A 24,496-nucleotide genomic window follows, 5' to 3' on the forward strand; every position below is an offset into this window, starting at 1 on the left:
GATGCTCTCGATCTCTTGACCTTGTGATCCACCTGCCTCGGCCTCCCAAAGTGCTGGGATTACAGGCTTGAGCCACCACGCCCGGCCTATTGATTACTTTTAAATGAAAAAATGGTGCCTTTAAAAGCTAGAAACCTGGTGAATACCAACCCATTTTAACCTAATGATCAAAGATAACATCGCCTGGGATAAACTGATTGTCATTTGTGTCTTTTTTTTTTTTTTTTTTTGAGACGGAGTTTCGCTCTTCTTACCCAGGCTGGAGTGCAATGGTGCGATCTTGGCTCACCGCAACCTCCGCCTTCTGGGTTCGAGCAATTCTCCTGCTTCAGCCTCCCGAGTAGCTGGGATTACAGGCACACGCCACCATGCCCAGCTAATTTTTTTTGTATTTTTAGTAGAGACGAGGTTTCACCATGTTGACCAGGATGGTCTCGATCTTTTGACCTCATGATCCACCCACCTCGGCCTCCCAAAGTGCTGGGATTACAGGTGTGAGCTGCCACGCCCGGCCCCATTTGTGTCTTAATAAGATTCACTACCCCGTCTCTACTAAAAAAACAAAAAATTAGCTGGACACGGTGGCACATGCCTGTAATCCCAGCTACTCAGGAGGCTGAGGCAGGAGAATTGCCTGAACCCAGGAGGCGGAGGTTGCGGTGAGCCGAGATCACGCCATTGCACTCCAGCCTGGGTAACAAGAGCGAAACTCCGTCTCAAAAAAAAGAGAAGATTCACTGAGAGAAATCATACCATCATTCAGTGGTACACCTGCCTTTTGGCAGAATCTTAATCCAATCCTGAGGTCAGACAAATCAAAGTGATGACCCCTAACAAAAGAACTGGCCCATGTTCTTCAGAAATACCAAGTTTAAGAAACATAGTCTGAAGAACTGTTCCAGATAAAAGCAACCGAGAGAGATTGATAGTTGAGTACAATGCATGCTTCTTGATTGGCCCTGGACTGAAGAGATAAAGGAGCTAGAAGGGTCTGAAATTTGAATGTGGACCAAGGATTAGATAATAGCGTTTGATTCATGTTAAATTTCCTGATGTTTGTTTTGTTTTGTGATCCAGGGTCACCCAGGCTGGAGTGCAGAGGCATGATCACAGCTCACTGCAGCCTTGAACTCCTAGGCTTAAGTGATCCTCCTGCCTCAGCCTCCTGAGCAGCTAGGACTACTAGCTACGTGCCACACACACCATGCCGGGCTAAATTTATTTTGAGTGAAGACAGGGTCTCGCCTTGTTGCTCAGGCTGGTCTCAAAGTTCTCGGCTCAAGTGATCCTCCTGCCTCAGCCTCCCAAAGTACTGGGATTACAGGTGTGAGCTGCCACACTTGGCCAAATTTCCTGAGTTTTATAACTGTGCTTACTTAAGAAAGTCACCTTGTTTTGGGGAAGTATACACTGAAATTAAAATTTAAGGGTAAAAAGGCATCATATCTCCAACTTGCTCTCAAATGGTTCAGAATAAAAGCATTAAAGCAAATGGAGGGAAAATATAAATGGTGACTCTGGGTGAAGGAAATTTCTGAAAGTTTACAATTATGTAGGAAGGGTAGGAGAGTCATTGCAACATTTGCAAACCTACTGCCAGTGGCAGGCAGGGCCACCCCACACAGAGCACTGCACAGGACACCCTGACCCTGCTAGCATGTGTGGTCAGTGCGTGGTCAAATGTGGACAACTTGAGCTATCAAATGCCAGTTCATGAAAATGTTAGGTTTTGCTATTTTTCTTCTTTTCCAGCTGAAAATGTAGCTAAAAAGTGGCAAGTGAGTAGAGAAGATCAGGACAAGGTTGCAGTTCTATCCCAGAACAGGACAGAGAATGCACAGAAAGCTGGCCATTTTGACAAAGAGATTGTGCCAGTTTTTGTGTCATCTAGAAAAGGTGAGTATATCATAATGGTTTAATTAAACATCAACCTATTTATATGAACGAGTAACATCTAAAAGAGTAATACATATGAATCTTTAAAAATTATATCTTAGTTATATTTTTTAGGGTGTAAAGATATGTCCTGGAATCATGAATGTGGGGAGGAGGTGATGGGTTTACAGTACATGGCAACATGGGAACTATGTCAGCATTCAAGCACTCTTGGTTCCAGAGTGCCCATGACTGCTGTGCACATACAGCGGGTTTTATGAGAAACTGGAGCATTGGCTTATGGTTGTTAGGAGGCACCAGCTGACCTGTTTCCTGTATAGGCTCAACCTCCTCAGAAGTGGACACCCATTACTTCTTGCTGCTTGTGTGTGTATCTCCCCTTCACATTTCTAAAGGGTGGATCTTTTGGGGTCACTCACTATTTTTTTTTTCTGAGATGGAGTTTCACTCTTGTTGCCCATGCTGGAGTGCAGTGGCACAATCTCGGCGCACTGCACCCTCTACCTCCTGGGTTCAAGTGATTCTCCTGCCTCAGCCTCCCAAGTAGCTGGGATTACAGGTGCATTGCACCACAGCCAGCTAATTTTTGTATTTTTAGCAGAGATGGGGTTTCTCCATGCTGGCCAGGCTGGTCTCAAACTCCTGCCTTTGTCATCTGCCCACCTCGGCCTCCCAAAGTGCTGGGACTACAGGCTTGAGCCACCGCGCCCGGGCACTCGCTATTTTCTAATACAGAATGCTACCATCAAGCTCCCTTTTTGATAACTGACATCTCTTATGTCCAGCCAGCAGTGTAGGATTGGCTTTGAGACTCCCTGATCCTCTCACTTGTATCCAGCCAAGTACTGTGACCATAGCAGAACTTTACACAAACAGGTTCCTGGTAAACTACTTTCCTCAGGAAGGGATATGGATTTGTAAAACATAGGTGTCTCATAAGGATACATTGTTTTCATGTACAATAATTCTTGTGTGTACTTTCCTCCTATTGTAATCAAAATGGTTACATATTAAAACCTTTCTGCCAAGTATGAATCCTCATGTTCCATGTCTGAGAAACCCACTATTCCCAGCACACGTTACTTCCGTCTCTGGAGTAATCTTGAGTAATTGGTTTTCCTTCTTTTAGGTCTTATTGAAGTTAAAACAGATGAGTTTCCTCGCCATGGGAGCAACATAGAGGCTATGTCCAAGCTAAAACCTTACTTTCTTACAGATGGAACAGGAACAGTCACCCCAGCTAATGCTTCAGGTTAGATTTTCTGTAGGATATCTGGGGGAATACTATGTTCTGTAAGGTCTACCAAGTGATTATTTTTCTATTTATATACAAAAGTACTTTTTTTTTTTTTTTTTTGAGACGGAGTTTCGCTCGTTACCCAGGCTGGAGTGCAATGGCCCCATCTCGGCTCACCGCAACCTCTGCCTCCTGGGTTCAGGCAATTCTCCTGCCTCAGCCTCCTGAGTAGCTGGGATTACAGGCACGTGCCACCATGCCCAGCTAATTTTTTGTATTTTTAGTAGAGACGGGGTTTCACCATGTTAACCAGGATAGTCTCGATCTCTTGACCTCGTGATCCACCGGCCTCTGCCTCCCAAAGTGCTGGGATTACAGGCTTGAGCCACAGTGCCCAGCCACAAAATTATTCTTAAAAGTTTAAGGAAACATGTCATTTCTATCTGATCATTGACTTAACCTATACTGAAAGAATTATTTTGGTTTCTTGACATCCCAACTAGACATCTAAATGAAAAGTAAATTAGGGAACTTCAGTTTATCTACATTTATATTTTCCCAGTACAAGAAACTCCTAATACCTCCTTGTGAGGCCCAGGCTTATTATTCTTCCATTTCCTTTCAGAGATCTCCCCTCCCTGACTGCTGTAATCTTTTTTTTCTTGAGATGGAGTCTCACTCTGTCACCCAGGCTGGAGTGCAGTGGTACAATCTCAGCTCACTGTAATGTCTCCCTCCTGGGTTCAAGCAGTTCTCCTGTCTCAGCCTCCCAAGTAGCTGGGACTACAGGTGCACACCACCACACTTGGCTAATTTTTCTATTTTTAGTAGAGACAGGGGTTTCACCATATTGGTCAGGCTGGTCTCGAACTCCTGACTGCAGGTGATCCACCCACCTCTGCCTCCTACAGTGCTGGGATTACAGGTGTGAACTACCACACCCAGCCCTGACTGCTATTATCCTACCACATTCTCTAGTTGGAAAGTTTTATGGTCAATATATTGTCAAAAATAATTTCTATGTATACTGTAAAGCCTGTTGAATTATAGTAAATGCCTTAGTCAACATGTAAAAATCATTTAACTCATGTCTTCAGGTGGTAAAGAAGCCAGTAGGTAACTGAAGTTAATAAGCATTGTAGAAATCAAGCCACTCATATTTTACAGGAATGAATGATGGTGCTGCCGCTGTGGTTCTTATGAAGAAGTCAGAAGCTGATAAACGTGGGCTTACACCTTTAGCACAGATAGTTTCCTGGTCGCAAGTGGGTGTGGAGCCTTCCATTATGGGAATAGGACCAATTCCAGCCATAAAGCAAGCTGTGAGTATAACTCGATTCCCTTTTATGAAATTTGTCTTCCTGTTAGCCTTAAATGAGCTTATTCATTTAGTTGTTCTGTAGTCTTTCCCTACCGTAAGAGTAACCAAGAACAATTTTTTCTATTTTTGAGATAAGGTCTTGGTCTGTTGTCCAGGCTGGAGTGCAGTGGCATTATCATAGTTCACTGAAGCCTCAGAACACCTGGGCTCAGATATTCCTCCGGCTTCAGCCTCCTGAGTTAGCTTAACTACAGGTGCAACCACCGTGCCTAACTTCTTAATATTTTGTACAGACAAGGTCTCGTGTTGCCCAGGCTGGTTTTGAACTCCGGAGCTCGTGATCCTCTTGCCTTAGGCTCTGAAAGCATTAAGATTACAGGTGTGAGCCACTACCCCCAGCCACTGAGAGCATTTAGATCACCTGCTTTTTAGGGGAACTGATTCTGTTTCATTACCCTTCAGTACACATAACAGATGCTACTGGTTCAAAATTTAAGACAATTTAGAATTTCTAAGGCATCTTTTAGATCACATCCTTAACCTTTTGGATGGAATGGATATCACTAAGGCAAAAATGTATGACAATGTCACTGTATTAAAAAAAAAAAAAAAAAACTAAGAAAAAACCAAAGTAGCAGTAAAGAGACCATTCAGTATTATGCAGCATATTTCATATTTATGTCAGCAAAGAATGGTTTAATTTTAGCCTTTCCACCCAAGTTTAGACATCTTTTCTATGAATCTTTCCTTTAGGTTGCAAAAGCAGGTTGGTCACTTGAGGATGTTGATATATTTGAAATCAATGAAGCCTTTGCAGCTGTCTCTGTTGCAATTGTTAAAGAACTTGGACTAAACCCAGAGAAGGTAAAGGTGCACAAGTAATCCTGAGAGCTCTCCAATGAATTTCACAATGCAATTTTGTCTTCCACGCCTTGGCCATGTGGGTAAATACCAGTTACTAAGATGGAGTTCACTTATTTTGTTACTTCCCATGGTAAACAAAAAAGCCCATTAGCTTACTTGGCATAAGGAAGGAGGTAAGATAGTCAGGGATGAATTTTTGCAAAGGTGTGAATTTATTCCTAAGCAGTTAAAATGAAAATCTGACTTTGAAAGGGTAGCATGCTAATACAACATTAGGAGGAAAATGGTAAGTTTAGGATTTTAAACTATGTCAACAGAAGAATAAACAATCTAAGTCTCTTCTCCCCCTTAGGTCAACATTCAAGGAGGTGCTATAGCCTTGGGCCACCCTCTTGGGGCATCTGGCTGTCGAATTCTTGTGACCCTGTTACACGCACTGGAGAGAACGGGTGGAAATCGTGGAGTTGCGGCCCTGTGCATTGGGGGTGGGATGGGAATAGCAATGTGTGTTCAGAGAGCATGAACTGCTTAAACTTTGAACCATCTCAATTTCTTTTTAAACTAATAAAGTACTACGTTATAATATGTGAAATCAGAGGACCAAAGCACAGATGGAAACCATTTCCTACATCACAAAAACCCAAGTTTACAGCTCATTGTATTTTAATGTATACTCAAGCTACAAGACGATTGCATTTAACATTGTTATAAATAAAGAGACAGCAGATCAATCATTAAGGGCTCCAGAGTGAACAGCATCTTCATAACTTCCATGTTTATCATCTTTACTTTCTGGATGTAATTTAATAAGATCATCAATTCGAAGAATGGTAATTGCAGCTTCTGTTGCAAATTTCAAACTCTTAACTTTAACTATGGTTGGTTCAAACACCCCTGCTTGTTTGTTGTCTCGAGGTTTACCATTGCTCAAATCAAGACCAATCCTGCAATTAAGAAAGAACTATTAAATGGCTGCTTACAACTTAATTAGGTGGCCTATTAATTCCAGCTATTTCATTCAGGCATTAAGCTTGATTTTTAAGTTGAACTAGAGATCTGTTTTGTTGTTTTGAGACAGTGTCTCGCTCTGTCGCCAGGCTGGAGTGCCGTAGTGCAATCTCGGCTCACTGTAACCTCTGCCTCCTGGGTTCAAGTGATTCTCCTACCTCAGCCTCCCGAGTAGCTGGGTACAGCACCTGCCATCACACCTGGCTAATTTTCTGTATTTTAGCATAGATGGGGTTTGGCCATGTTGGTCACTATGGTCTGGATCTTACTTCGTTATTCTGGCTGCCTCAGCCTCCCAGTGTGCTGGGATTATAGGCAACAGACACCTGGCCCAGCCCCATAGCTTGTAGGTAGTCTTTCTACCCAAAGAACAGGAAAGATGAGTAGTCAGAGTTAACTAGGGCACCCCAGTGCTAAGAGAGTCATTTATCCCTTGAATTATAGTGACCAGACAACAAATGCTTGCTGTGAAGGTTTCCATGTTAAGCAGCATTTGGTACGCGTGTTATTTATGTTTGCTTCCCCTGTGGTTGACTACTATCCCATTTTCCAAAGGTCAACAAAGGGCTAAAAAGACAGGGAAATTGTATACTTACCATTTGAGATTTTTACGTTCTGGGTTAACCTGAGCCTCATTGTGAAAAGCTCTTAATTTTGCAACCAGATCTGTGGAGTCCTGGGCAGCATTAACTGCCAGTGTATTAGGAATAACAAGAAGTGATCTTGCAAACTCTGCAATAGCAAGCTGTTCCCGAGACCCCTAGGAGAAAAACATAATTAGGTGACTTCACAAAAGGGTAAACAAATAAAAGCCCACAGCTACTGCTCTCAGGCCGCCGAGACAAGGAATAACTCTTCTTACCATGCTGGTTGCATAGTTTTCAAGATATATGGACAGGGCTGCTTCTACAGCACCCCCACCTGGAACCACAGATTTTGACTCCAAAACTCTCTTTACTACACAAAGGGCATCGTGTAAAGAGCGCTCCATCTCATCACACATGAAATCATTTGCCCCACGTAAGATAATCGATGCCGATGTACGAGCCTTAGTGCTGTTAAAAACAAAAAATGAGATTCTTGTAACAGCTCTTTTTTTTTTTTGCCAAGAGCATCAATTTCTCAAAAAAACTGGCATTTTAATAAAATAAGGATATATAGTCAAAGTGCCCTTGATTAAATTCTGCCTACACAGGATTTTTAGATATACTATACAGAAACAATGTCTAGTCCATATAGAAGAGATGAAAATGGTTACTTCATCTCAACTTACAGTGGTCCAATGTTATTTTATCCCACGCGTATAACTGCTCATATCACTGTGAGACTACAAGCAGCAAATAAATGGGAAGAAAGCCTACTTTTACTTAACAAAACCTGTGTAACTTTACGATTTTAGAAGGTAGCTCTTACTTTTTGATTAAGATCAGCTCATCATCACAAATTCTCTCTTGGACCACTTCTTCTGCCTGTCCCAACATTGCAGCTTCAAAAGTTTCTTCACCTTCCAGATTCGCCAGGGTCGACAGAATAGATGCTATTAAGAGAGTTACAAAGTACCTGTAAATGTTGCTCTTTCATGATTTTAACATCCTTAGACTCAGCAGCATTTGTGATAAAAGTAATACAAATTTAGAATTTAGTTAGGCAACCCACACCTTTTATCCTAAGATGGAACTATGTTATTTTTGAAGTGATCAAATTCAGTTCATGAATTTCCAACAAACTCAGTTAATGAGTTTGTTCAGTTACATGAAAAATGGCTCTATAAATGTATTGACAGCACAAAGCATTAAGAGAATATAAACGTTTTTGAAGCTGCTTCCTGTCAATATTCCAATGTAAAAAGACCTCTGATGTGGTCAGGTATAATGAAAGGATTTTACATGAGAGCCAGCATAAGACATACCTCCAGAAGCTTTAGCAATGCGTTTAAGGTCCCTTTTTAAAACTCTTCTAACTGCCATAGCACCAGCCTCCACAAAATACTTCAGACACATATCATCAATTCCACCAGTGGTTAGAATAACGTTGGCACCAGTTGCCAGGATCTTCTGAATTCTCTCCTTGGTGATATCTGATTCTCTGCAAAGTATTTTTATAACCTGGAGTTACCTTCTGTGATTTTAAAAAAATAATTTAGCTTTGACTTCCATTAAGTATTTATCACAAGATAACCCTAGATTAATCTTTCTTATCTCTGACCAGAATTTAAATTAGTCCAATTCATGGAAAATTTGAAGGAATTTAAAAAATTACCACTTAGCTCTCCCAACCCAAATTTGAATTACTAATCAAGAACTATGGTAACATAGGGAACATGAGTCCTGCTTTCAAGGATCTAGTGGGGAGAGGGATTACCAGTCACACTCCAAGGCAATTGTCACTCAAGTGGTATGCAGAGATTACAAGCACATAAGAGACATAAAATCTAACCTAGGAGGCAGGATGATGAAGTGAAGAGAGGAGTCCAGGCTGGATGCAATGGCTCATACCTGTAATCTCAGCACTTTGGAAGACCGAGGCAGGTGGATCATCTGAGGTCAGGAGTTCAAGATCAGCCTGGCCAACACGATGAAACCCTGTCTCTACTAAAAATACAAAACATTAGACAGGCATGGTGGTGCATACCTGTAATCCCAGGTACTTGGGAGATGGAGGCAAGAGAATTGCTTAAACAGAAAAGTCAAATTTTATGGCTTGGGTGACTCCTGGAGTAAAATAAATAGCAACAGTTTGGGGGGCAGGATGGGAAATCAGAGTTGAGTATGGGACAAGATTAAGTTTGAAGTCTCTGCTGTTACTCGGGTGAATCTGCCAGGAGGTAGTAGTCACTTACAGCATGGAAACCACAAACTATGAGAGATATAGATTTGAGGAGTCACTCTGAGTTAAGCCATGTGAATACATCATATAATTTTTATTATTTATTTATTTATTTTTAAAGATAGGGTTTCACCATGTTGGTCAGGCTGGTCTTTAACTCCCGACCTCAGGTGATCCGCCCGCCTTGGCCTCCAAAGTGCTTGGATTACAGGCGTGAGCCACCACGCCCGGCCGAGATCAAAGAATTTTTTAAGTAAAATGAATTACTGATCAACTTCAAAAGCAGCCTGTCTCCTGAACAAGTACTGTGTGCTACACACTGTACTAAGTATGGGGCTACAATGCCAAAGGAATCATTCTGTCTCTACCATTAGAACTTATAATTCATGAGCTGTACAAACAAAAAACAGAAGTTAAGGATATTTCCTAGTTTTCTGCCTGTGGGGAGGAGTCCTCATCATTAAAATGGTCAAGAGCAGATTTGCAGTATTATCACAAGTTCAGTTTTAGACATGTTAACTTTGAGATGCTTGAAAAGCATTCTATTAGATACATGTGTGTGTTTGCAGCTCAGAGAAACAGCTTGAGTCTCTGGAATAGAAAGCTAATACACGAAGTCATGGGAACAAATGACTTGGGAGTATTAGAAGATGGTGGTCCAGGCCAAGGGATAGACAATGCAGCATCACAAGGCCTCCCATCCCCGAAAGCATTTCAAGAAGGACATGTCAAAGGGTTGCTAAAGGTCGTAAGAAGGCTGAAAATGCCTTCTGAATTTCACACTAGAGACCTTAACATGCAGTCCCGCAAATGGAGAAGAGGGCTGAAAAGGGAAGAGATGAAAAGCACCAGAAAAGTTTTATGTAGTAAATCACTCATGATATCTGGCATAAAGATGTAGGACAGGGAGTACCTACAGCACGAAGATGTATTAAGAGGCTTGAAAGGCAGAAGAGCCACAAGAAGAATCCAGGAAAGAGCAGAATTAGTGGAAGATGCAGGTGTGAAAGAAGAATCAATGAATGCAAGGCTCCAAAGCAGAAGGAAACAGACTCTGGCGCACTTACTGTAGAGGGATTGGCTTTGATGGAAGAAAGGACACTTTGTTTTATCAGGAAGGAAGGAAAAAAGAATACCCAGGCAGACTGATGTTGATGAAAGCACATTTCTTACCCTTGGCAAAGCTTTCTTGATGGTTTGGTTAACTACTGTTTATTCATTGTTTTGTTTTTGAGACCGGGCCTCACTCTGTCACCCAGGTTGGAGTGCAGTGGTACAATCAAAGCTCACTGCAGCCCCGACTTCCTGGGCTTGAGATTCTTCCCACCTCAGCCTCTCAAAGTGGTGGGATTATAGGCATGAGCCACTATGCCCAGCCTAAACTATTTATTGTTTCAAGTGACGGTTAGGCAGTCAAATTTACAGCAGGGTCACACTACCTTCACCATTAGCTCTTCTAAGTTGCCAACCACTAGTAACACTTGTCCCTCCAGTATCTAGCAAACAGCAGCAAACTTGCTGAGTTCTGTACTGCTCTGAGGAAATTAGATTCTTGTCTTTCATATCTTTAATGTCAATAGACTGATAAAACCAAAATTCCAGAAAAAGGCCGATTTTTGTACAGGCTGTATAACCCCAAATCCCTCTTAAAATACCAGACTAATTTTTCTGGAAGTTTACATAAAACAGTTTGACTTGGCCAAAAATCTTAAAGTCCTCCAAGACACTCACACTTCAAAGGTCAAAAGTAATTTCTTGACATACCTCTGTCTAATTTGGTCCAGTTTTTCAGGGTCTGTAATGACCACCTGTACACCAAGCTTCATTTTTGTTTTTTGCAGGCTAAAGTCAAGGCAAGCAATTTTTGCATTTACAATTCTCTTGGGCATGCCTATAATTGAATGTAAGATTAAGTTACTACATCTATCCTTAAAAGCATAATAAAGAGTATTATAATCAGTTGTATGTAAACATACAAATTAACTACATTTCATTACATTTTAACTTAGAAAATTTTTACAGCACTAAAAGCACATTTTTTTTAAAATTTACATTCCTTCTAAGACGTATGTGCTTTAAATTACAAAAAGATGTATTGCACATAACCCTCTAAAAGCTAGTTTTAATCTGTAGCAATCTCATTCTATAAATCAAATCCTGAACCTTACCCTGGGATCCTACCACACAGTTGAGTGCATAGCCACTGATCAGCATACTCTCCGTTTGACTTCTCCCATGGGCTTTCAAAATATTAACAGAGTTGACTGGATAGCGCGGCTGGCCTCTTATATCTGTGTATTTAATAGCAAGTACAGCATCTACTACCATGTTAGCAAAGAAATCACCATTTCTAAGCCAAAAGTTAAGGACGGTAACAGACTTGGAATGGACAAAGGTACACATGGAAAAAATCAAGGTTAATTTGAAGGAACTTCCTTTTAGTAATCTAATCCATTAAAGAAGCAGGGATTATTTATGTCATCAAAATGGTAAATTATTCATCACTATCCGCAATTCATATCACTTTTAGACATGCTTTCTATTACCTTTTCACCCTAAAAAAGCAAGGAAGGCAACAGACAATTTAAACACAGCATTACTCCTAATGATATCAATTTGCATAACAAGTATTTAAAATTTTATGGCACAAAATTGATATTGCTGATATTGCATAAACACACATACACGATCCTGCTATGTTGCCCACATTGGACTGGAACTCCTAGGACTAATTAATCCTCCTGCCTCACCCTTTTTAACATCTGGAACTACAGGCATACACTACCATGCCCATCTCAAAGTCTTATGTTTTAAAAAGCCTATTTTGTTTTTCTGACATCGACAAGGATACATTCCAATGATTTTGGAAGACATGGATGTCTTAGCAGCATTGATCAGGCAATCTCTTCCTAGTTCATCTGTGTTAACAATTAGGTTTTCATTGATATAACGCACTGCTTCCCTGTTTAAAAGTGTAGAGTAGACAAAGGTTTGTAAAGTCACTACTCAAATTCTTTGTGTTCATCATGCTTAACAGAGCCAAAATGTCCTAAGATCTGTTCAGCCATTTCATATAGGAGGAGGACATGAAAAAACCCTCCCTCTTCAGATCATGGCAAATTTAATCTATCCCATAAGCATAGCCACTAAAATCTATTATTAAGAGAAAATGTGGTAGTCAAATGGGAAAAAAGATACTGATCCAAGTTTCTAATGACAAATATTACTACTTAAATACTCTAACACTGCTTTTCCAAATTAAAAATCAGTTATTAATCAAAACATTAAGACAACAAACTGTTACAACTATTACATAAAAACTTTTTCTCTGAATGCAAACAATCTTACTTGCAAGCAAGTCGATAGCCACTAATAACTGATGTGGGATGAATTTTCTGTTTGACTAATTCATCTGCATTTTTTAGGAGTTCTGCTGCAATAATAACCTGTTGAGAAAACATTCATTGATCTGAGTATGGCTGATACTCAACATGTGCACTACATATGAAATGACACTAAAAATTGCCATATATTATTAACCAGGATGGTGGTGGTGAAATGAATTAACTGGTTAGTAGAAACCTGGGAGGTGGGAGGAGAAGAACTCTACAAAACACTCTAAGTTCTCAATGTTTTTCAGAAATTCTTGGAAACTGCCACTTTAGACAAAACAATGGACAGCAATTTCTCAAATACCAAATACAGCTATTTACTGTAACACTGATGGGAGAGGAAAACTGTTATTTTTTACAAATCATCTTTTCTCTTAAAGTCAGTTTCCATGACTCCATTGTGGATGTTCAGTGAGGGCTTATTGTATGACATATAAATGCAAATGGCCAAAACTGGATAGAAGCCACAAAAAGGTTCTAAGAAACTTGTTCAGCAGCACAACACATCCATGATCTTTTAGAGACTGAGTGCTCAACAGAAGCTAAACTGAGTTTGACTATTCAGATGATCTATATTAGGCTCTTATTTGGCTTATTTAAAAAAAATAGTTCTTGTAAGTTGATACGAAACACTAATAAATATTTTTAAACTAAAAAGACTTAAAATCTTTCAGCTTCTCATGGGGGGAAAACTACAGTATTTGTTAAGTCACATTATCATAAGTTAGACAAAGATCATATTCATATTTTAGGAATAGATTCCATTCTTTCACGGCTGAAGTTTAATCTAGAAATACAATTTCTCCACAAACTATCTCTTGTTTCTCCAGAATTAATATCTTTCTCACCAAACGACAGTGTTTCTACTATACCAAAGTGTTGGATGATCTATGAAGAGTTCATACTGTATATCATGTGTACCGACTCGGTAAGATCACACTGTCAGATCATGATGTATTAATTTCTCACACTCCCATTATGAATTCCTGAGATTACCTGTCAGGATTTAAAAAATAAAACAGGCTGGGTGCAGCAGCTCATGCTCATAATCCCAGCACTGTAAGAGGCCGAGAAGGGAGGATCACTTGAGGCCAGGAGTTCAAGACCAGCCTGGGAAACATAGCAAGACCCTGTCTCTACCAAAACAAAAAGTTTTTTATTGAAACTAATAGGCTGGTTGAGGTGGCATATGCCTGCAAGCCAAAGGCAGGCTAAGGCAGAAGGATTGCTTGAGCCCAGGAGTTCCAGGCTGCAGTGAGATATGTCAACACTGCAGGACTTCAGCCTGTGCTACAGATGGTCTCTTTAAAAAATAATATAAAAACATTGCTCCCCCAACCCACCCTGCCAAATTGGTAACATTTTGTCCTCCAGATAATTAGAAAAGTTCAGAGCTTTCCAAGTCTCAAGGCCTGATGGAGGAGGAAACAAGACTTTTGAGAGACCATAAAAAATACGTGTGTTATCTGAATACCAACATTTAAAACAACAGGGCTATGTTAAATGAACTCAAATTCTTTCCTACTTAAATTGTACTGACTAGCTATAACTATCAACTTACAAATTTTGTTTTTGAATCTGCACCTGAGAAACTTATTTTCCCTCTTAAATGTGTAACTTCTTTTGTTTTTTCTTTTTGCTCAGTCTTCTGGGCATTTAAAATATATAACTTATTTCTGACACAGCACAAATGACCCACTCATGGCTTCAACTCTGAAAGTCGTTTTTAGAAAAATGATCATTTTTTTAGCCAGTCTACCTACCACTGAGGTAGTTCCATCTCCAACTTCTTTGTCTTGCAGATCAGCCAGCTCACAAAGAACTTTAGCTGCAGGATGTTCTACCTCCAGTAACTTCAGGATGGTGGCACCATCGTTAGTAATGGTTACATCCTAAGAAATCAGCAGGAAAAAATATGAACCACTTACAGAAACCAACACAGCCCCATTTTAATAATACATTCATCTTTCCTGGATTCTGATAAAATCAAAGAATAAACGTAACAAAACACTGAAGATAGTTTTACTTGAAGGCAACCAACACAACAGTTACATCTACTTACACCAATATCATCCACCAACATTTTATCCAAGCCAACTGGACCAAGAGAACTTTTTACAATATTGGCAATCGAAGCTGCAGCCATAACTGTAGACAATCAAAAAAAAAAAAAGAAATGAGAACAATCCATAACTCTGAAAGAATAATTTCAGCCTAAAGAAGGTAAATGACATCCAACAGTCCCTGTACTTCCCCAGTCTACACATCTGTGTTAACTGTTTAAAAACCACCTACTAAGAGTCTAAATGGGGCCGGACATTGTGGTTCACACACCTGTAATCCCAACACTATATCAAGCAGGAAGATTGCCTGACACCAGGAGTTTGAGCCCCCCGCCAATATAACGAAACTCATTTCTACAAAAAATAAAAATAAAAAAACTGGATGTGGCGGCGCGGGCCTGTACTGGGAGACTGCAGTGAGCTACGATGCCACTCCTGCCTGGGCGACAGTGGGACCCCATCTCTAAACAGAGCGAGGCTGTTTCGTAAAGCTTTGATTTGGCGGGTGCGGATCTGATGGGGGGAGAACTAAAAAAGTAATAACCACAATTTTCATGCTCTGCCACTTCGTACACCTATACCAGCCTTTTTCTTCAGATCCTGCAAGTTTCTACTCAATTGTGAGGAAAATAAATCGGTAGCTCAAAAGGGAAGCTCGTTGGCGCTGCCGTCTCCTGGGGTCAACGCACCCGAGTAGCGCTTCCCAGGCTAACTACACTGTACGAAGCTGTCAACCCGGACAGAGCTGGATGCCGAGCGCCCGACCTCGACGGCAGTTGCGGGTGGACAGGGCACCGGGCTCATCCGAGGGCACGCGGGTCAACCTACTGTTTCCTGGGAAACCTAGCGTCTAACACGGACACTCAGGGGGTTGCCCTATTACAAAAGGGGGTGCGAGGCGTGGCGTGCACGTGCGAGCCCGGGAGGCCCCGCTTTCCCGCGGACAGGCACGTTTCCAACGCCGCCCCTGACACCACATCCACGCGGTGCCGGTCTCAAAACCCTGCCGCGCGCTCCTGGGCTCCTCCCCGCTGAGAACGGGTCCGGCCGCTGTGCCCCGGGGCCCTTTCTGCTGAGGTAAAGAAGGAAAGGCCCAAAGAGGGCAGCAGCGGGCTGGTAGAAGTGGGACTCCGCCCGCCGCACCAGCGAACCCGACCCAGGCCCGGCCTGCCCTTACCGTTCTGGGATCGGATCGCCTCCCCAGTGCTGCGGTCCCCGAACACGGACAAAGGCCCCTCCATTTTCACGACAGCAGTACACGTCGAATTCTGCTCACACCCTGGGGGAACCAATATCGCGGCCCCTCGGCCGACGGACGACCACAGCAGGGACAACGACGGCCTGGGACGGAACCGAGCGATGCCGCGAGAGCTGCTGGGTAACACCGCCCCACCCGATTCACTGCTGCCCCGGCCCAGCCGCGGGGCACGGCGGGAAAGAAGAAGACGTGGGGGCAACAGGCAGAGAAACGGGACTGTGACGGAAGTTAGGAGCCCGGAAGGGGCGGGCTCATCATTTTTGTCCAATTAGACAGCCGATGGGAAGGGCGCGAAATCGGAGAACGGAAGTCGGATCCTGCCCAGCTAGGGCGAGGCTAAACTTTCGCCTCAAGCAGGCTTGCGCTGACGCAGTGGGGCATTCTAGTGCCTTCTAGAAAAGATTGTAGGAAGGGTGGAGCTTGGAGTTGGGGCGTAACGGGAGGGGCGGGCCCTTCTCCAAGCCAAAGCTGGGGTTCTGAGCGAGTCTTCCGTTTTAGCTTTAGTGTTTTTTTTTTTTTGAGACAGAGTTTTGCTCTTGTTATCCAGGCTGCAGTGTAATGGCGTGATCTCGGTTTACCGCAACCTCCACCTCCTGGCTTCAGGCAATTCTCCTGCCTCAGCCTCCTGAGTAGCTGGGATTACAGGCATGCGCCACCGTGCTCAGCTGATTTTTGATCTGTTGACCTGGTGATCCACCCGCCTCGGCCTCCCAAAGTGCTGGGATTACAGGCGTGAGCCACCGCGACCGGCCAGCTTTAGTGTCTTTTTCTTGTCCCTATCCGGGGAGCGTGAGGCAGATCGGCAGGCTTTGCTCCAGCCCTCAGGAGCATAAGTTTAGCGGCACAAACCTGGGTGAGAGGAGGCAGTTCTTCCAGCCGGCCAAAAGGGAAAATTTTTGTTTCGAGGAAGACAACCACCCTTTTTTAAGGAGAGAACTGCATCTTGCCCTGCCGGAGTTCTAAGCGGTGCCCTGTTGGGGTGTGTGTGGGCCAGGCAATGACTGCCCAAACTCCACGAGAAACTCAAGTATGGTGACGTGAAGTTGTGAGTGCCTTTGATCCTGAACTTAAGCAAAACGCGTGGTCGTGGGCGTTGCTACGAGGTGGTTAGTGGGCTCCAGGGCCTGCGTGCCCCTCGACGTGAGCGGTGATTGGCGGTGCGGGATAACGGATCGCACTCTTGGCCACTCAGTGGCCGGGGACTGGCTGCTTCCGGGTCGAGAGCGTCTGGCGTGGAGAGTTCGGGGACCTACAGGGGCCAAAGGCTTTTCCCTCACTTGATATGGCTGCGGCCGGCGAGCGACCGAGTCATCCGTGAGGAAAGGGAGGCCAGGCTTTTCCGAGATCGTCTCAGCGATGGCGCTTCGGTCGCGGTTCTGGGGGTTGTCCTCGGTTTGCAGGAACCCTGGTAATTGGTCTCGTCCCCCTTCTCCCAGCTCAGTCGCCAGGGCCTGCACAGTACATTGGAACGTGCGGGTTCTATTGTGCGTTCGACGTGCCGGATCGAAAGGTGTTGGAGCTCACGGCAGTAGGAGGACCACAGTAGGAAGTTAAGGACCGGGCCAGTGCTGACTCCACCCCGTGGGCATACTTGTTTTTCGTCCTCCTTCCCGGGCCTGAAGATTCGGGATGTGAATGGGGATAGACATTAGAGCAGGTTCGTGCGCTGTCTGTATCCATCATTTTTAAGCCCCTTGCGGTTGTTTCCGTTGCCCAGGGTGCGGGTTCGCAGCTCTCTCAACCAGCTCCGAGCCAGCGGCGAAACCGGAAGTGGACCCTGTGGAAAAGGAGGCTGTTGCCCCAGAGTTCACCAACCGGAACCCCCGGAACCTGGAGCTCTTATCTGTAGCCAGGAAAGAGCGGGGCTGGCGGACGGTGTGGCCCTCCCGTGAGTTCTGGCACAGGTAATTAAGTCTGCTTGTGATTGACAGAGCAGGACACTGCACTCTACAGACTGTTTGCATTCATTCATTCATTCATTCATTCAACGCCAGGCACTCTCCCAGGAAGCTGCCTTGCTGCGAGTAGAGGCGGGGTTAGCGGAGGGGCTGGAACTAACAATACCTAAGTGTGATGGGGGACGTTTAAAGAAGAAGTTACAACAGAGGACGGGGTACCTACTAAGGCCTGTCTGAGGAGGTGACATTTAAAAAGCTGAAATCTTAGAGCAAGAAGCCGAGTCATCTATCAGAAAGAGCACTCCAAGCCGAGGAAACTGCTGGGGTGGGAATGACCTGGGGTGTTTGAGGAACTGAAGGGCTTGTGGTTCTGAAGTTAAGTGAGCAGAGGGTAAATGGCCTAAGATGAACGTGGAGGGGTAAGGAGGAGACAGATGATTGGCTTTGTAAATCAAGATAAGCATTTTAGAGTTTATTTTCATTGTGTGGGACACTACGAGAGGATTTAAAGCTTGAGCCAGAACTGGTTTTTAAAGATCATTCTGGCCGGGGCAGAATCTCATGTCTGTAATCCCATCACTTTGGGAGGCCGAGGCAGGCAGAGCATCTGAGGTCAGGAGTTTGAGACCAGCCTGGCCAACATAGTGAAGAAACCCTGTCTTTACTAAAAATAGAAAAATTCAATTTTTTTTTTTTTTGAGACGGAGTTTTGCTCTTGTTACCCAGGCTGCAGTGCAATGGCGCGATCTTGGCTCACCGCAACCTCCGCCTCCTGGGTTCAGGCAATTCTCCTGCCTCAGCCTCCCGAGTAGCTGGGACTACAGGCGTGCACCACCATGCCCAGCTAATTTTTGTGAGACGGGGTTTCACCATGTTGACCAGGATGGTCTCGATCTCTTGACCTCTTGATCCACCTGCCTCGGCCTCCCAAAGTGCTGGGATTATAGGCGTGAGCCACTGTGCTTGGCCCTCAATTTTTAAATAATCTGAATCTGAAGGCTAAAAATCTTTTGAAACACCCAACCTATTACTTTCTTTTTTCTTTGTTTTTGAGACGGGATCTGGCTCTGTTGCCCAGGCTAGAATGCAGTGGCATGATCTCTGCTCATTGTAGCCTTGACCTCCCCAGCCTCAAGCAATCCTCCCACCTCAGCTTCCTGAGTGGTTGGGACTATAGGCGCATGCCACTACACCTGCCTAATTTGTTTTGTTTTGTTTGCGACAACATCTGGCTCTGTCACCCAGGCTGGAGTGCAGTGGTGTGATCTTGACTCACTGCAACCTCCACCTCCCAGGCTCAAAACAATTCTCCCAGCTCAGCCTCCTGCGTGTCTGGGATTGCAGGCACATACCACTATGCCTAGCTAATTTGTTTTTTTCGGTATTTTTTTTTTTTGTAAAGATGGGGTTTTGCCATTGAAAAGGTTGGTCTCAAACTGGTGAGCTCAAGAGATCTGCCTGGCTTAGCCCCCCAAAGTGTTGGGATTGTAGACGTGAGCTACTGCGCCTGGCCCCAACATATTCCTTTCACTTCATATTTGGATCATTTAAACAACTAGAGATGTGTCTTCTCATTTTTTCTCTGTCTGCCCTACTCACAATATTTTAGAATATTTTGGTAGAAAATGACCTTGACATAATGAATCAGGCCCTTCTTTGAAATAGTTCAAGACAGGGGTCAGGAAACTATGGCCTGTGGGCTAAAGGTAGCTTGTGAGCTAAAAAATTGTTTTCACTTTTTTAAGTTAAAAAATATTAAAAGAGCCAGCCAGGCGCGGTGGTTCAAGCCTGTAATCCCAGCACTTTGGGAGGCCGAGGCAGGTGGATCACGAGGTCAAGAGATCGAGACCATCCTGGTCAACATGGTGAAACCCCATCTCTACTAAAAGTACAAAAAATTAGCTGGGCATGGGGGCATGTGCCTGTAATCCCAGCTACTCAGGAGGCTGAGGCAGGAGAATTGCCTGAACCCAGGAGGTGGAGGTTGTGGTGAGCCAAGATCACGTCATTGTACTCTAGCCTGGGTAGTGAGAGCAAAACTCCGTCTCAAAAAAAAAAGAAAGAAAAAAATTAAAAGAATCATTTGTGACTTGTGAAAATTAAATGAAAATCAAACTTAATTGTCCACAAAGAAAGTTTTCTTAGAACATAGCTGTACCCATTCTCATTTGTTTACAGATCAACTGGCTGTTCTAGTACTACATTGGCTGAGTCGAACAGTTTCACCAGAAACTGTATGGCCTACAAAACGTAAAATATTTACTATCTGGCACTTTGTAAAAAAAGATTGTTGACTCCTGGTTTAAGAGACTATGATTTTTACTAGAGCCACCAGGAAAACCAGGAGTAGAATCCATATTTCTAAATCTAATGGGTTTTCTATTTCACATAAGAATCCTAGTGAGACTCTTCTGATTTGGGTGTGTTTTCTTAAACTTAACTTTCTAAAGTATAATATGTATATATGTTATAAAATCCAAAGGGAGTACAGTTTCTTGTGTGTCCTTCTCGAGATAGTCTATGCAAATAAGCAAAAACTTTTAAAAATCATAAATCTTAGCATACCATAAACACGTTGGCAACTTTCTTCACAACCACCTCAAGCACGCACTTAAAAATACATCTTGGAGATTGTTCAGGGCAGTTAAGAGCATTGACTCCGGAGCCACACACTGGGACTTAAACCAATGGCTCCATTACTTACTAGTTCTAATCATTTTCAAGTTACTTAACCCTTCTGTGTTAGTTTCTGCAGCTTTAGAAAAAATAATAGAATTGAGACATAAGCTATATTTACAAACCTAACAGTTTAAGACCGGCCTGGCGTATAGTAAGTGCTCAGTAAATGTTAACTATTGTCATCATCATTATAAAGCATTACTTCCTTCATTTCATTAACTATATGGAATACTATTGCATGGATTTTACTTAACTGGCCCCCAGTGGATGATTATCTTTTATGATTACAGTGTTGCAATGAAGTGTCTTGCCCATGCATTTTGTTAGTGAGATTGGGCATATTTTTATGAGTGTGAGTCATTAATATTTTTTTCTGTGAACAGTCTGTTCAGATAATGCTTTGCCTTCGAAGTTTTGTCTTAATATTTTTGTGACAGGGTTCTACTCTGTCTCCCAGGCTGGAGTACACGGCATGATCACGGCTCACTGCAGCTACAACCTCCCAGGCTCAAGCAGTTTTCCCACCTCAGCCTCCCAAATAGCTGGGACTACAGGTGCATGCCACCATGCCTGGCTGATTTTTTCTATTTTTCTGTAGAGACATGGTGTCACTATGTTTTCTGGGCTGGTCTTGAACTCCTGGGCTCCAGCAGTCCTCCAGCCTCAGCCTCCCAAAGTGCTGGGGTTATAAGCATGAGTCACATACCCAGCCTAAAATATTTTTTGTTTCATTGCTTTTCTTTTGACTTCATTTTACTTTTTTCTTAACCATGCAGGAAATTTTGTCTGTCATTTCTTTTTTATGCCATATGAAGAGCTGGGCATGCTGGCTCAGCCTGTAACCCCAGCACTTGGGATGCTGAGGTGGGCAGACTGCTTAAGCTTAGGAGTTGGAGTCCAGCCTGTCTCTACAAAAAATATAAAAAGTAGCTGGGTGTGGTGGCATGCACCTGTAGTCATAGCTACTTGAGAGGTTGAGGTGGAAGAATGGCTTGAACCCAGGAGGCAAGAGGCTCCAGTAAGTCAAGTTTGTGCCTCTGTACTACACCCTGCGTGACAGAGGCAGATCTTGTCTTAAAAAAAAAAAATCGGCCATATGAAGCTGGGCCCAGTGGCTCATGCCCATAATCCTGGTGCTTTAGGAGGTTGAGAAGGGAGGGTCAGGGTCACTTGAGGCCAGGAGTTTGATACCAGCCAGGGCAACATAGTGAGACCCTGTCTCTACAGAATAAAATTAAAATTAGCTTGGTGCAGTGGCATGTACCTGTAATGCCAACAACTTGGGAAACTAAGGCTGGAGGGTTGCTTGAGCCTAGGAGTTTGAGGCTACAGTGAGCTGTGGTTACACTACTGTACTCCAACCTGGGTGACAGAGTGAGACCCTGTCTCTAAAAAAATAATGAAAGCCAGGCCGGGTGCAGTGGCTCACGCCTGTAATCCCAACACTTTGGGAGGCTGAGGCAGGTGGAACTTCTGAGGTTGGGAGTTCGCAGCCAGCCTGACCAACATGGAGAAACCCTGTCTCTACTAAAAATACTACAAAATTAGCTGGCATGGTGGCGCATGCCTGTAATCCCAGCTTCTTGGGAGGCTGAGGCAGGAGAATCACTCGAACCCGGGAGGTGGAGGGTGCAGTGAGCCAAGATCGCTTGCCATTGCACTCCAGCCTGGACAACAATCGAAACTCCATCTCAAATAATAATAATAATAATAAAAGCCATATGAAATGGTTTGATGTCATATTTAAATATGCTTACCCTGAGATTATAAAAACAATTCCCATGTTTTCTTCTAGTACTGTTATTTCAGTTTTTACATTTAAATTTTTGCTCCATTTTACATTTATTTTGGTGCTAGCTATAAAATAAAAGCAAAGAGTAAGTATATCCACATCCTGTGTATGTTTAGTAAGTTAGTTCTACCTCTTCAAATCCCTTTTTGAAGTAGATACGTAAATAAAACAGCTCTTCAGAAACAAATGTCTTCATGATACTTGAGGTTAAGTGGAACTATTCAGTTTGTTATTAAGGATATTCTCATAAAGGTGGAGGAAAAACTTTTCCCAAGCAAAATCCAAGTTAAATATCTTGAAGTAAATTAACCAAACACTGGATTGTTAAAAAATATTTAGTCATTTATTCACCTGAAAGTAACGTTAAGATACAGATTATGATTTTATCTTCTCACCCCATTTAGGTTGCGAGTTATAAGGACTCAGCATCATGTAGAAGCATTTGTGGAGCATCAAAATGGCAAGGTTGTGGTTTCAGCATCCACTCGAGAATGGGCTATTAAAAAGTACCTTTATAGTACGAGAAATGTGGTGGCTTGTGAGAGCGTAGGCCGAGTGCTGGCACAGAGATGCTTAGAGGCGGGAATCAACTTCATGGTCTACCAACCAACGCCATGGGAGGCAGCTTCAGACTCGGTAATTTTGTTTTCATATATTTATTTAAAAGGTATTATGTTAATTCTTGTCATTAGGTAACTTATATAAGAATAACAGTTTTTATTTACCAAGTACTTTTCCATGTGTCAGACCCTTTGGTGAGTACCTCAGCAGTGTTACTTCATTTAATCCTCACATCAGTCCATACGGTAGGGACTGGTATTCCCAATCTGTACAGAATAAACTGAGGCTTACTTGCCCCGAGACAGCGTATGGTGGATTTCAAACCCAGGGTGAATGATTCTGTGGCCCATGATGTCAGCCGCTGTGTTTCCTGTTCATATGCTGACATCTTGTCCGTATAATATTTTGAAATGCTGCTGAACCTTGACATCTCTACATTTCCTTTGTCCTTACCTATGTAATTATTAAGATCACTTTCTGAGAAACCATTGTAGGCTGGGAAGGTAGGAAGAACAAATCAATTTTTTTGTTTTTTGGAAAGTGAAAGTATGTTCAGCCTACTTGTGGTGCAGACTTAATCTTTTCCTTTTTTACTGATCCTCAAACCCAGATGAAACGACTACAAAGTGCCATGACAGAAGGTGGTGTGGTTCTACAGGAACCTCGGAGAATCTATGAATAAATGGAAGCATTAATTGTTTTGAACATGTAAAACCGTCAACTACTACAGCCATCAAAAGAGAACATCTGAAAGAACAGCCAGCATGGAAGTTTTACAGCAGTAATGTCACAGTGGAGTATTATTTGTAGTTAAGGTCATCCTCCTCCTTTCTGTTTTTTAAATCAATAACTGCAATCTGCCCCTCTCTTGGACTTGAAACAGATCTAAGAAAAGCAGTCATCAATTATAATTAACTTTCAAAGGACAAGTCAGAAGTTGTTTATAAATTACAAAATAAAGGCATATTATGAACTCTTATTTTCAGTTTATATGACATTTTCTGTCTTTGAGCTTACTGTGGCAGCGGAGCACATATGAGATTTCTGTGAACCACTTATTACCACGTCTGGCTCATGACGAGTGATCTCAGTGAATGATAGTTTGCTGCTCAGAGTGTGGGGTGTTTTCTAAAATAGGAAATGTCAGTATCAGTTTAAGTTTATTATAGAACAGTCAGTATGTGAAGATCAAAGGACCAAATGTCAACCTCACTTGGACTCTTTGTTCTCAACAGTAAGAGAAACAAATTTGAAAGAGGAAGGAGGTGCTTTGAGGAGCTAAAAGCAGAGATGGAAATGGATGGAGCTAATGGGTGCTCAATCGGTCATGAAGCAAACATTTTACTACGTAGGAGATGAAGCTTGAAATGCATGCAAGTTAATCTAAAATTTGAGCTTGGGTAGATGGCAATTATGGCAGTTCTCTGAAAGGAGCTGATTAAGGTGTTAATTTTTGGCTATTTGATAAATGTGAGAAAAAAACCTGTAGGCAGTTAAGGTAGCTTCTAGGGCATTGTTTCTAAGTTTTTAAATGTATACCCCAATTACGTATTTGTTTAGAAGTGAAATGTTACTTCTCCCAATTTGAGTATTAAGTGTGTTGTTTTAAATAGAAGAGAGAACTGTATGCACCATTTTTTAAAAGTGTGATTGGTTGAGAGGCCTTCAGAATTGAATGGCTTAATAGTCCCCTTCTGCTTA

The 24,496-nt window shown here is 42.7% G+C and overlaps 3 protein-coding genes and 2 non-coding genes across 8 annotated transcripts in view; 2 read left to right on the forward strand and 3 right to left on the reverse strand.

Annotated features, from left to right (window-relative positions):
* Positions 1-6,052, forward strand: part of ACAT2 (acetyl-CoA acetyltransferase 2) — a 19,587-nt gene extending 13,535 nt beyond the window's left edge. Inside the window, exons 5-9 of the mRNA XM_002747162.7 lie at positions 1,753-1,896; positions 3,026-3,148; positions 4,301-4,455; positions 5,208-5,318; positions 5,671-6,052. Coding sequence (XP_002747208.1) covers positions 1,753-1,896; positions 3,026-3,148; positions 4,301-4,455; positions 5,208-5,318; positions 5,671-5,841 — 704 coding nt within the window. The 3' untranslated portion in view covers positions 5,842-6,052. The remainder of the gene's footprint in view (positions 1-1,752; positions 1,897-3,025; positions 3,149-4,300; positions 4,456-5,207; positions 5,319-5,670) is intronic.
* Positions 5,964-16,049, reverse strand: TCP1 (t-complex 1). Of its 2 annotated transcripts, none has more exons than XM_002747158.6 (12): positions 15,785-16,049; positions 14,607-14,692; positions 14,308-14,436; positions 12,501-12,598; positions 12,004-12,114; positions 11,321-11,502; positions 10,917-11,043; positions 8,236-8,411; positions 7,740-7,863; positions 7,189-7,381; positions 6,923-7,086; positions 5,964-6,262 (listed from the first exon to the last, which is right to left on the reverse strand). In XM_002747158.6, the coding sequence occupies exons 1-12, from the start codon at positions 15,846-15,848 to the stop codon at positions 6,046-6,048; spliced, it is 1,671 nt and encodes a 556-aa protein (XP_002747204.1). In that variant the 5' UTR covers positions 15,849-16,049; the 3' UTR covers positions 5,964-6,045. The 2 variants fall into 2 exon arrangements, with proteins under 2 accessions (XP_002747204.1, XP_035152987.1); XM_035297096.3 differs by lacking the exon at positions 15,785-16,049 and adding an exon at positions 15,297-15,400.
* On the reverse strand, positions 7,547-7,678 carry LOC118153366 (small nucleolar RNA SNORA20). The gene has a single exon (XR_004742605.1). It is a non-coding gene; the product is annotated as a small nucleolar RNA SNORA20 (small nucleolar RNA).
* On the reverse strand, positions 12,203-12,342 carry LOC118153371 (small nucleolar RNA SNORA29). The gene has a single exon (XR_004742610.1). It is a non-coding gene; the product is annotated as a small nucleolar RNA SNORA29 (small nucleolar RNA).
* On the forward strand, positions 15,618-23,774 carry MRPL18 (mitochondrial ribosomal protein L18). 3 transcript variants are annotated; one of them, XM_035297098.3, is made up of 4 exons: positions 15,618-15,985; positions 17,583-17,769; positions 22,639-22,870; positions 23,406-23,774. In XM_035297098.3, the coding sequence occupies exons 1-4, from the start codon at positions 15,967-15,969 to the stop codon at positions 23,475-23,477; spliced, it is 510 nt and encodes a 169-aa protein (XP_035152989.1). In that variant the 5' UTR covers positions 15,618-15,966; the 3' UTR covers positions 23,478-23,774. The 3 variants fall into 3 exon arrangements, with proteins under 3 accessions (XP_035152989.1, XP_002747209.1, XP_017827015.1); XM_002747163.6 differs by lacking the exon at positions 15,618-15,985 and adding an exon at positions 17,145-17,273; XM_017971526.3 differs by lacking the exon at positions 15,618-15,985 and adding an exon at positions 17,145-17,273 and having other exon boundaries at positions 22,639-22,721; positions 23,406-23,768.
* Positions 23,775-24,496: the final 722 nt, after the last annotated feature.

This window comes from Callithrix jacchus, chromosome 4, assembly GCF_049354715.1.
Source record: "Callithrix jacchus isolate 240 chromosome 4, calJac240_pri, whole genome shotgun sequence".
Taxonomy (NCBI): Eukaryota; Metazoa; Chordata; class Mammalia; order Primates; family Cebidae; genus Callithrix; species Callithrix jacchus.

Bases quoted from the DNA above. Each gene is read 5' to 3' on its own strand.
- TCP1 (XM_002747158.6), bottom strand. From the start codon at position 15,848: ATGGAGGGGCCTTTGTCCGTGTTCGGGGACCGCAGCACTGGGGAGGCG. The intron at 12,599-14,307 runs GTAGGTAGACTG...TTTTCTCAACAG, and splicing joins GAGATGGAACTACCTCAGTG to GTTATTATTGCAGCAGAACT. The intron at 7,864-8,235 runs GTATGTCTTATG...CTCTCTTAATAG, and splicing joins CATTGCTAAAGCTTCTGGAG to CATCTATTCTGTCGACCCTG.
- MRPL18 (XM_002747163.6), top strand. From the start codon at position 17,222: ATGGCGCTTCGGTCGCGGTTCTGGGGGTTGTCCTCGGTTTGCAGGAAC. The intron at 17,274-17,582 runs GTAATTGGTCTC...TCCGTTGCCCAG, and splicing joins CTCGGTTTGCAGGAACCCTG to GGTGCGGGTTCGCAGCTCTC. The intron at 17,770-22,638 runs GTAATTAAGTCT...CACCCCATTTAG, and splicing joins TCCCGTGAGTTCTGGCACAG to GTTGCGAGTTATAAGGACTC.